Source organism: Colobus angolensis, unplaced genomic scaffold (assembly GCF_000951035.1).
Source record: "Colobus angolensis palliatus isolate OR3802 unplaced genomic scaffold, Cang.pa_1.0 Scaffold66, whole genome shotgun sequence".
Lineage (NCBI taxonomy): Eukaryota > Metazoa > Chordata > Mammalia > Primates > Cercopithecidae > Colobus > Colobus angolensis.
The window spans coordinates 3,473,745-3,485,981 of NW_012120265.1; the positions used below are offsets into that span (position 1 = coordinate 3,473,745).

Here is a 12,237-nt window from a genome sequence, read left to right on the forward strand (position 1 = left end):
ATAATTTCTAGGCCAGGCTGGTGGCCCATGCTTGTAATCCCAAGCACTTTGGGAGACTGAGGAGGATCACTTGAGTCCAGGAGTTCAAGGCTGCAGTGATCTGTGATCACATCACTGCACTCCAGCCTGGGTGACAGAGCGAGACCCTGTCTCTAAAAACATATTAGCTCAGCATCCTCCCTGCTTCAAGCCCTTCCAGACTCTCCATTGTTCTCAAGATAAAAATTCCGCTTCTCCCGCTGTGTAAAAATCTGGCTGTTCCTCACACAGTTAAACATAGAAACTGAGTACAGTGGTACGCGCCTGTAGTCTCAGCTACTCGGGAAGCTGAGGCGGGATGATCACTTAAGCCTAGGAATTGGAATCCGGCCTGGGCAACACGGTGAGACCCCCGTCTCTAAAAATATAAAAATAAAAATAAAAAGTTAAACATAAGAGTTACCATATGACCCAGCAATTCTACTCCTAGATACATACTCACAAGAATTGAAAACACAGATTCAAACTGGTAGAAAAATGTACATTATTCGGGTCATGGATACACTAAAAGCCAAGACTTTGCCAGTAGACAATATATATTTTATTATATGCATATGCGTGTAATAAAATTGCGCTTGTACCCTTTAAATTTATACAAACAGGCCGGGCACAGTGGCTCACGCCTGTAATCCCAGCACTTTGGAAGGCTGAGGCAGACGGATCACTTGAGGTCAGGAGTTCCAGAACAGCCTGGCCAACGTGGTAAAACCCCATCTCTACTAAAAATACAAAAATTAGCTGGGCATGGTGGCTCCCACCTGTAATCCCAGCTACTTGGGAGTCTGAGGCAGGAAAATCACTTGAACCCGGGAGGCAGAGGTTGCAGTGAGATGAGATCACATCACTGCACTCCAGCCTGGGCAACAGAGCAGGACTCCATCTCTAAAAAACAAAACAAAACAAAAAAAAATTTTTTTTTTTTTTTGAGACGGAGTCTCGCTCTGTCGCCCAAGCTGGAGTGCAGTGGCCAGATCTCAGCTCACTGCAAGCTCCGCCTCCCGGGTTCACGCCATTCTCCTGCCTCAGCCTCCCCAGTAGCTGGGACTACAGGCGCCCGCTACCTCGCCCGGCTAGTTTTTTGTATTTTTTAGTGGAGACGGGGTTTCACCGTGTTAGCCAGGATGGTCTCGCTCTCCTGACCTTGTGATCCGCCCGCCTCGGCCTCCCAAAGTGCTGGGATTACAGGCTTGAGCCACCGCGCCCGGCGAAACAAAAAAATTTTATACTAAAAAAGAAAAAGAGGCTGGGTGTGGTGGCTCACACCTGTAGTCCTAGCACTTTGGGGAGGCCAAAGTAGGAGGATCGCTGGAGCCCAGGAGTTCGAGGCTCCAGTGAGCTAAGATTGCACCACTGCACTCCAGCCTGGGTGACAGAGCAAGACGCTGTCTCAAACAAAACAAAACAAAACAGGCTGGGTGCGGTGGGTGGCTCATGCCTGTAATCCCAGCACTTTGGGAGGCCAAGGCGAGTGGATCACCTAAAGTTGGGAGTTCGAGACCAGCCTGGGCTACATGGCGAAACTCCATCTCTACAAAAAATTCAAAAATTGAGACAGAGCGAGACTCGGGCTCCAAAATAAAATAAAATAAAATAATAAACAAAACATGGAATGAGCCAAGCATAAAAGACCAGCTGTTCTATGATTTTTTTTTTTTCATGAAGCATTCAGAGTAGGCAAATTTAGAGATAGGAAGTAGATTAGTGTTTGCCAGGGGCTAGGGGTCAGGAGAAGGGGTAGTCACTAGTGCTCAATGGGGACAGAATTTTGGTGTGTCGTGATGAAAAAGTTCTGGAAATAGGCCACACGGGGTGGCTCACGCCTGTAATCCCAACACTTTGGGAGGCCGAGGTAGGTGGATCACAAGGTCAGGAGTTCAAGACCAGCCTGACCTATTGGTCAGGTGAAACCCTGTGTCTACTAAAAATACAAAAATTAGCTGGGCGTGGTGGAGCGCACGTGTAATCCCAGCTACTCAGAGGCTGGGGCAGGAGAATTGCTTGAACCCGGAAACTGGAGGTTGCAGTGAGCCAAGATCACACCACTGCACTCCAGCCTGGGCGACAGATAGAGACTCCATCTCAAAAAAAAAGTTCTGGAAATAATGGTGATGGTTATGTAACATTGTGAATGTAATTAATGTATTAAACTGCACACCGCCTCTTGAACCTGGGAGGCAGAAATTGCAGTGAGCCAAGGTCGCACCACTGCACTCCAGCCTGAGTAATACGGACTCTGTCTCAAAAAAATAAAAATAAAAATAAACTGCACACGTAAAAATGGTTCAAACTGGCTGGGTGCGGTGGCTCAAGCCTGTAATTTCGGCAGTTTGGGAGGCCAAGGTGTGTGGATCGCGAGGTCAGGAGTTCAAGACCAGCCTGGCCAACATGGTGAAACCCCGTCTCTACTAAAAATACAAAAATTAGCTGGGCATGGTGGCGCATGCCTGTAATCCCAGCTACTCAGGAGGCTGGGGCAGGAGAATTACTTGAACCAGGACCCGGGAGGTGGAGGTAGCAGTGAGCAAGATCGCACCACTGCACTCCCGCCTCGGCTCTGTCTCAAAACAAAACAAAACAAAACAAAAATGTTTTTTTAGGAATTTTGTGCTATATATATTTTGCCACAGTTTCTAAAAATTCACCTCCTTTCCTCTAATGCAAGATCTGGTCCCTCTCCACTCTCTGAGCATACCCCAGCCCCATCACACAGCTCCAGCCTCACTAGGCTTTGTCTGTTCCTCAAGCAGAACAAGTTCAAGTTCAGTCCTGACTCTGAGCCTTCACACTGGTGGTTCCCTTTGCTAGGAATGCTGTTCCCTGTCCGAACCCTTACTACTTTTTTTTTTTTTTGAGACAGAGTCTCACTCTGTCATCCAGGCTGGAGTTCAGTGGTGCAACCCAGCTCACTGCAACCTCTGCCTCCCAGGCTCAAGCGATTCTCCTGCTTCAGCCTCCTGAGTAGCTTGGGACTACAGGCGCGCACCATCATGCCTGACTAATTTTTGTATTTTTATTAGATACAGGGTTTCACCTTGTTGTCCAAGGTGGTCCTGAACTCCGGACCTCAAGGGATCTGCCCCCCTTGGCCTCTCAAAGTGCTGGGATTACAGACGTGAGCCACCGTACCCGGCCTTGAATCCTTACTATCTTTGATTCTTTAACTCTCACATTGCCTCCTTAGGGAAGTCCTCCTGGACTTCGGGCTGAGATCACCATTTGTCCCACCATTTATCTTTTCTATCTTTTTTTTTTTTTTTTTGAGGCGGAGTCTCGGTCTTGTCGCCCAGGCTGGAGTGCCATAGCACAATCTTGGCTCACTGCAACCTCTGCCTCTCGGGTTCAAGAAATTGTCCTGCTGGGATTACAGGCGCACATCACCACACATGGCTAATTTTTTTTTTAATTTTTAGTGGCGACAGTGTTTCACCATATTGACCAGGCAGGTCTCGAACTCCTGACCTCAGGTGATCTGCCTACCGTGGCCTCCCAAAGTGCTGGGATTACAGGCATGAGCCACCAGGCCCGGCCTTGTCCCACCATTTATCTAACACTGATTCATGTTGAAAATGAACTGGGTGCGGCCAGGCGCCCAGGGAGGCAGGAGGACCAGGGAGGGGGATGATGCAGCCTCCGAGCCACAGGAATGGTGGCTTGGATGACAGTGGTGGCCCCCCTCAGGATGGGCAGGACAGTGGCCATTGTAGAGATGGGAACACTGAATCCCTGTGAGTTTGAGGGGTCTGGCTAGGGGAGTCCCACAGGAGGAAGTGCCAGAACCTGGGCTGGAACAGAGGTCCCCTGAACAACTCCCTGCTCCCTATTCCTGCAGCAATTCGAGAACTGGCGAGAGAACCAGCCGGACAATTTCTTTGCGGGTGGCGAGGACTGTGTGGTGATGGTGGCGCATGAAAGCGGGCGCTGGAACGATGTCCCCTGCAACTACAATCTACCCTATGTCTGCAAGAAGGGCACAGGTATGCGGTGCCCCCTGCTCCTTTTCCTCTCTGTCACTTTTGCTCACTGGTTCTCTGTTGCCCAGGCTGGAATGCAGTGGCATAATCATGGCTCATCACAGCCTCCACCTCATGGGCTCAAGCGATCCTCCTGCTTCAGCCTCCCGTGTAGCTGGGACTATAGGCATGCACCAACATGCCCAGATAATTTTTGTATTTTTTTGTAGAGATGGGGTTTTGCCATGTTGCCCAGGCTGGTCTTAAACTCCTGGGCTCAAGTAATCTGCCTGCCTCAGCCTCTCAAAGTACTGAGATCATATCCATAAGCCATTGTGCCCAGGCTTGATTCATTTTTTTTTTCGTGAAGCATTCAGAGTAGGCAAATTTAGATAGAGGAAGTAGATTAGTGTTTGCCAGGGCATAGGGGTCGGGAGAAGAGGGAGTCACTAGTGCTCAATGGATACAGAATTTTGGTGTGTCGTGACGAAAAAGTTCTGGAAATAGGCCATGCGGGGTGGCTAACACCTATAATCCCAACACTTTGGGAGGCCGAGGTGGATAGCGTTATATACATATATTTAAATTTATTCTTATTTTATTTTTATTTATTTACGTTTTTGGAGACAGTTTTACTCTTGTTGCCCAGGCTAGAGTGCAGTGGCGTGATCTCAGCTCACTTCAACCTCCACCTCCCAGGTTCAAGTGATTCTCCTGCCTCAGCCTCCCAAGAAGCTGGTATTACAGGTGTATGCCACCACGCCCAGCTGATTTTTATATTATTAGTAGAGACGGGGGTTTTGCCATGTTGGGCAGGGTGGTCTCGAACTCCTGACCTCAGGTGATCCACCCACCTCGGCCTCCCAAAGGGCAGGGATTACAAGCGTGAGCCACCACACCTGGCTTTCATCTTTTTAAGTTGGTAAATGTCAGCCCAGCCAGTTCTCACTTTCCATCAGCATGTGAGAGTGCTTGTTTCCTCCCACCCTTGCCAACTCTGCACATTCTCAAACTTTTGTTCTTTGCTCATCTAAGTGAGGAAAAATAGTATCTCATTGTTATCTTAGTTTGCATGCCTTTAAGGATGAGAATAACCAATTGTTTTTTGTTTGTTTGTTTGAGGTGGAGTCTCACTCTGTCATCCAAGCTGGAGTGCAGTGTTACAGTCTCAGCTCACTGCAACCTCCACCTCCCAGGTTCAAGCGATTCTCCTGCCTCAGCCTCCCGAGTAGCTGGGATTACGAGCACACACCATACCTGGCTAATTTTTTTTTTTTAATTTTTAGTGGAGATGGGGTTTCACCATGTTGACCAGGCTGGTCTCAAACTTCTCACCTTAAGTAGTCTGCCCGCCTCAGCCTCCCAAAGTTCTGGGGTTACAGGTGTGAGCCACCATGCCTGGCCTAACCAACTGTTTATATGTTGACAGGCTGTTGGCATGTATTTCTTTCCCTATGAACTGACTTGATGATCTTGCTGATTTTTAAGAGATCTTTATATATGAAAGAAATCATTTGTATACATTTGTATGTCCACCTTTCTCTTATACTTTTGTTCGTGTTTGCTTCCATTTCTTTGTCAATTTTCACATCCTCCCCCCTCCCCATTTATTCATGTATTTAATTTTTTTTTTTTTTTTTTTTTTTGAGATGGAGTCTTGCTTTGTCGCCCAGGCTGGAGTGCAGTGGCTGGATCTCAGCTCACTGCAACCTCCGCCTCCCGGGTTCACACCATTCTCCTGGCTCAGCCTCCCGAGTAGCTGGGACCACAGGCGCCGGCCACCTCGCCCGGCTAATTTGTATTTTTAGTAGAGACGGGGTTTCACCGTGTTAGCCAGGATGGTCTTGATCTCCTGACCTCGTGATCCGCCTGTCTCGGCCTCCCAAAGTGCTGGGATTACAGGCTTGAGCCACTGCGCCCGGCTTGTATTTAATTTTGTAACAGGGTCTTGCGACATTGCCCAGGCTGGAGTACAGTGACATTATCACGGCTCACTGCAGATCACTTGAACTCCAGGGCTCAAGTAATCCTCCTACCTCAGTCTTACCAGTAGCTGGGACTATGAGTGCACATCACCATGCCTGGCTTATTTATTTATGTATTTATTTATTTATTTATGAGACGGAGTCTTGCTCTGTCGCCCAGGCTGGAGTGCAGTGGCGTGATCTTGGCTCACTGCAAGCTCCGCCTCCCAGGTTCATGCCATTCTCCTGCCTTAGCCTCCCAGCAGTTGGGACTACAGGCGCCCGCCACCACGCCTGGCTAATTTTTTGTATTTTGGGGTTTCACCGTATTAGCCAGGATTGTCTCGATCTCCTGACCTTGTGATCTGCCCACCTCGGCCTTCCAAAGTGCTGGGATTACAAGTGTGAGCCACCGCACCCAGACCTTATTTTTAAATTTTTTTGTAGAGACAGGGTCTTGCTGTGTTGCCCAGGCTGATCTCAAACTCCCGGACTGAAGTAATCCTTCCTCCTCAGCCTCCCAAAGTGCTGGCATTACAGGTGTGAGCTGCCACACCCAACCTTTTATTTGCTCAGATAATTATTCTTGCCTTCTGTCTCCTTCACTCCCATTGTGCACTATCTAAGAATTAGATAGTGAGGTGTGCCAGGAGGTTGCTGTCCCTAAGGAGCTGCTGATTTGGTAGAAGAGACAGACAGACACAGTCACTTCCAGTCCTGTGAGATCAGAACTGGGCAAAGACCTGTTGACGTGCTGAGGCGGGTATCATTTCCAATAAAACTCAAAACAAGTTTACGGCCACCAGGCATGGTGGCTCATGCCTGTCATCCCAGCACTTTGGGAGGCCGAGGAGGGAGGATTGCTTGACCCCTTGGGTTCAAAACCAGCCTGGGCAACATAGTGGGACCTCATCTTTACAAAAAATGAAAAAATTAACTAGGCTTGGTGGTGCGCACCTGTAGTCTCAACTACTTGAGAGGCTGAGTTGGGAGGATCCCTTGAGCCTGGGAGGTTGAGGCTGCAGTGAGCTGTGATTGTGCCACTGAACTCCAGCCTGGGTGACAGAGGAAGATCCTCTTTTAAAAACAACAAGAACCAGGCACAGTGCCTCACGCCTGTTATCCCAGCACTTTGGGAGGCCAAGCTGGGCAGATCATATGAGGTCAGGAGTTCAAGACCAGCCTGGCCAACATGACGAAACCGAGTCTCTACTAAAAATACAAAAATTAACCAGGCATGGTGGTGCATGTCTGTAATCCCAGCTCCTCGGGAGGTTGAGGCAGGAGAATCACTTGAGTATGGGAGGCAGGGGTTGCCGTGAGCCGAGATCACACCACTGCACTCCAGTCTGGGAGACAGAGTGACACCCTGTCTGAAAACAAGAAAAAATATATACAAAAATTAGCCAGGTGTGGATTACAGGCCGGTGCCTGTAATCCCAGCTACTTGGAAGGCTGAGGCAGGAGAATCGCTTGAACCAGAGAGGCGGAGGTTGCAGTGAGGCAAGAGTGCGTCACTGCACTCCAGCCTAGGTGACAGAACAAAACTCTGTCTCACACAACAACAACTTAGCCCAGATGTGAGCACCTCTCTCACCGGAGATTCCTCTGTCCCAGTGCTCTGTGGTCCCCCTCCAGCAGTGGAGAATGCCTCACTCATCGGTACCCGCAAGGCCAAGTACAATGTCCATGCCACTGTAAGGTACCAGTGCAATGAAGGATTTGCCCAGCACCATGTGGCCACCATTCGATGCCGGAGCAATGGCAAGTGGGACAGGCCCCAAATTGTCTGCACCAAACGTAAGTAGCTTCTCCCAGAGACCTCAACATAGGTTTTTGGTATTTGTAGTTTCCAATTAAGACATCCCATTACTCCACACATTGATCTGGCTTAATGTCTGCCTGATAATACAGCCTTGCAGATAAGTGAGAACTTACCGGCCTGTCTGATGTTTCCTTCGTGTGTGTGTGTGTGTGTGTGTGTGTTTGAGATGGAGTCTTGCTCTGTTGCCCAGGCTGGAGTGCAGTGGCACAATCTCAGCTCACTGAAACTTCCCAGGTTCAAGAGATCCTTGTGTTTCAGCCTCCTGAGTAGCTGGGATCACAGGTGTTCACCACCATGCCCATCTAATTTTTGTATTTTTAGTAGAGACAGGGTTTCGCTATGTTGGCCAGGCTGGTCTCGAACTCCTAACTTCAGGTGATCTGCCTGCCTCAGCCTCCCAAAGTGCTGGGATTACAGGCATGAGCCATCACACCCGGCCTGGTTTTTTTTTTTGGAACAGAGTCTCACTCTGTTGCCCAGGCTGGAGTGCAAGGCTCAATCACAGCTCACTGTAGCCTCATCCTTCCAGGCTCAAGGGATCCTCCCAACTCAGCCTCCCAAATAGCTGGGACTACAGACATGTGCCACCATGCCTGGCTAATTTTTTGATTTTTGTAGAGACAGGGTCTTGCTATGTTGCCCAGGCTGGTCTCAAACTCCTGGCTTCAAGAGATCCTCCCACTTTGGCCTCCCAAAGTGCTGGGATGACAGGGATGAGCCCACATGTCTGGCCGCTTTCCTCTAGTTTCTCTCCTGAGGAGACCCACTGCATCAGGCCACCTGCTTCTCACCACCTTTTGTCCCTTCCCTGTCCTCCCTCACTTCCCTGCAGCCAGACGTTCACATCGGATGCGGCGACACCACCACCACCACCAACACCACCACCAGCATCACCACCACAAATCCCGCAAGGAGCGCAGAAAACACAAGAAACACCCAACGGAGGACTGGGAGAAGGATGAAGGAAATTTCTGCTGAAGAACCAGAAAAAAAGAAAGCACAACACCTTTCCCACACCTCCTCTGGAGCCTTCCCCTGGGGAGACAGAACCCAGAGAAACAAGAGAGTCCAGAAGTCCCCAAACCCCAAACCACATCCCCCCCCACATTATCCTTTGTACAAAACTCCTCTTCCCTTTTTTTACATACGCAAGATCCTCTTGGCAGGTGGAGCCAGGTGTCTGAAAAGTCCATTCTCGTCTGGCTGAACTCTGGGAGCGTCTCCCAGCTGAGGGAAGCACAAGTAGCAAAGCTCATTGGTCTGGTCTCTTGTTTGCCAGGCTGATTGAAGCAGGCCTTGATGAGGGTGCATGAGTGTATGTTTGCATTCACATGAAGGAATTGCTTTTCACACCAGAAATTCAGACTTAGTCAATGTTGGCTGAATTCCTAAATCCAGGAAGAAGCCTGGACGTAGGGTCATTAGCTTTGGGAATAGAAGGCTACACAGAAGCACACTGTTTTTGAACTTGACAACAGCTCTCCCTTTACCCTGGGCTTCAGCCCAAGCTCCGTCTTTGGTCTTGGTGGATAAACACATATAGTGTGGAAATCCGATGTACTGCGTTTTAGGAATCTTTTTAGGTCAACCTCCCTCCATGCCTTCAGAGTTAGGAGTGAGAATAATCGAAGCAATATGTAGGTGATGGAGGGAGAGTATATTGCTAACCCTTCCAGGTCTAGTCCAGTGCTGAGATTTGGTGGTTCTGCATGTGTGATTAATCTCTTTCACACAAATAGACGAGAGGATATTTAGGGCTAGATGAGCCCAGATTTCTTCCCCCTCCATCTCTCAGGGAGACAAAGAACCTCCTTCCTGGACCAAGGAGGTGCTGCCAAGTTTTCTAGCCCAGTGCCCATACCCAGTCCTCAAGCAGACATTGGTAGTGCCCCTGCCCTGGGTCCCACCCCTGCCCCACCCCACCTTTTTCCCTGGCCATTGCCTGGTGGTCTGGAAACACTTAAAACTTGAAGTAGTGACACCTACCTGCGGTCATATTGTAGAGAGATGCTCAGTGTTAAAACTGAAACACACACACATACACATTTTTCTCTTGTAGATTTTAATTTTTTAAGTGGGAAAGAACTCACCTTGTCTTCCTCCCCCAAATGTGCAACCTGTGGAAGGTCTCTCCACACCAGAGGCCAGGATCCAGTTCCCTCATCTCTGGCAGGAAAGATCCACAGCTTTTCCTCCATGTCTGTTACCCACTTTTAGCAGTCTGGGTAAAATCTGTGGATTAGGGTTAAAAACACCGTGGAGAATGGCTCTCTTCAGGAAAGAAAAATAAGAAAATGCATGGACCTCCTAGGGGTTCAGTAAAGAAAGAAATGTGTTAATTGAGCCTGAATTCCTTCTGGGAAGTAATAATGACCATTGACAACTAAGAAGTAGACACCACGCTAAGGATTTACATATAATCTCCTTGAATTTTCTCAATAGCCCATTGACTTAGAAACTGTTACTTTCCCATTTTATACACAGTGAAACTGAGGCTCAGATATAAAGGAAAGGTACTGGCTTGAAGTCACAACCACGACAGGAGTAAGGATTTGGAGTAAGGATTTGGTCCTGTTTCCTGGACCAAATCCTTACTCTGGCTCTCCTTATACTTTATCTCCATCACCAAATCCTTACTCCAAATCCAGAAGTCAGAGCCAACTCCTGTCTTGGCTCTGACCCAAATCCTGCTCTGGACTCTGGAGAGGAGACTGAAACATAATTGCACCCTCATACACATTTAGGAAATGGTTAAGAAGTGTAAACTGAACCCTTATCTTTGTCTTCAATCTTCCTCCCTGTAGACATCTATCTTATTATGGTTATTATTCAGAAAACCCAGGGATACAGGTTTGTCTTCTTACTTTGATAACTCTTCTTAGTTTAAAATAATAATAATAATAACACATCTTTGGTCATCCATGTCACACAAAAATTTTCGTTTGTTTGTGGGGGGCTGGGGATGCAGGGGTCTGGGGATGCAATTTTTTTGGGGGGTCTTGGTTTATGCTGCCTGCCCTTGCGCCCCTCAGCCATTTGCCCTGCCCCCACCTCAGCTCCACGGTGGGAGGGGGCTCTGGTCTTTTCTAAAGTGGGTGGTTTGTCTTTTGATCTTTCCCTTTGGGATGTGCGTGTGTGTCTGCGTGTGCCATGTGCGTGGCACGCATGAGTGTGTGTGCGTGTGAATGGCTTTGGGTCCTGCTGGTTTTGCTGTGAGCTGCAGTGTTCTGTGGGTCTGTGGTATCTGACACTGTGGATATTAATGTACTTCTTGGACATTTTAATAAATTTTTTAACAGTTCAACCTGCCTGTCACCACCTGATCATTCATTCATTCATTCATTCATTCATTCATTCAGCAAGTATTTACCGAGCAGCTATTGTGATCCAGGTACTGTACTGGGTGCTGGGGAGATAGTGGTGAACAGAGAAGATTTGGTCTTTAGTGGGTGGTCAGAGAAGGCTTCCCAGAGGAGGGGAATAGAATCTAAACGAGAAGTCACATTAACTAGATGAGGAGGGAAAGAAAGGAAAGGCATTCCATTCAGAGGAAAGAGCAAAAGCAAAAGTCCTCTTGCAGAAGGGAGCAGGCGCGGTGGCTCATGCGCCCAGCACCTTGGGAGGCCAAGCTGGGCGGATCACAGGGTCAAGAGATCGAGACCATCTTGGCCAACATGGTGAAACCCTGTCTCTATTAAAAATGCCTGTAATCTCAGCACTTTGGGAGGCCGAGACGGGCAGATCACGAGGTCAGGAGATCGAGACCATCCTGGTTAACACGGTGAAACCCCATCTCTGCTAAAAATACAAAAACTTAGCCGGGCATAGTGGTGGGCGCCTGTGGTCCCAGCAACTCGGGAGGCTGAGGCAGGAGAATGGCGTGAGCCCGGGAGGTGGAACTTGCAGTGAGCCGAGATCGCGCTGCTGCACTCCAGCCTGGGCGACAGAGCAAGACTCTGTCTCAAAACAAAAACAAAAACAAAAACAAAAATTAGCTGGCCATGGTGGCATGCACCTGTAGCCCCAGCTACTCAGGAGGCTGAGGCAGGAGAATCACTTGAACCAAGGAGGCAGAAGTTGCAGTGAGCTGAGATCCTGCCACTGTACTCTAGTCTGGCAACAGAGACTTTGTCTCAAAAAAAAAAAAAAAAAAAGAAAGAAAGAAAGAAAAAGAAAAAAATGAAGGGCTCACACAAATCAACAGGAAAAAGACAAATCCAGTAGCCAAGCAGGCAAAAGATATAAAGAAAATGTTTACAAAAAAGGAAATAGCAGCTCTAAAACTACAACATAGACTCAATAAAATAATACACATTTTGCAAGAACATCTAGATTCACAAGGAAGGGCATAAAAATATAAGAGAATAAACAAATGTAACAAAAGATGGCTGGGCCTGGCCGGGCGCGGTGGCTCAAGCCTGTAATCCCAGCACTTTGGGAGGCCAAGACGGGCGGATCA

At 48.4% G+C, this 12,237-nt stretch overlaps 1 protein-coding gene across 1 annotated transcript in view; it reads left to right on the top strand.

The window, feature by feature from the left end:
- Nucleotides 1-11,082, top strand: part of NCAN (neurocan) — a 41,595-nt gene extending 30,513 nt beyond the window's left edge. Inside the window, exons 13-15 of the mRNA XM_011925867.1 lie at nucleotides 3,869-4,013; nucleotides 7,571-7,753; nucleotides 8,611-11,082. Of these exons, the coding sequence (XP_011781257.1) occupies nucleotides 3,869-4,013; nucleotides 7,571-7,753; nucleotides 8,611-8,756 (474 nt within the window). The 3' untranslated portion in view covers nucleotides 8,757-11,082. The remainder of the gene's footprint in view (nucleotides 1-3,868; nucleotides 4,014-7,570; nucleotides 7,754-8,610) is intronic.
- The last annotated feature ends 1,155 nt before the right edge of the window (nucleotides 11,083-12,237 follow it).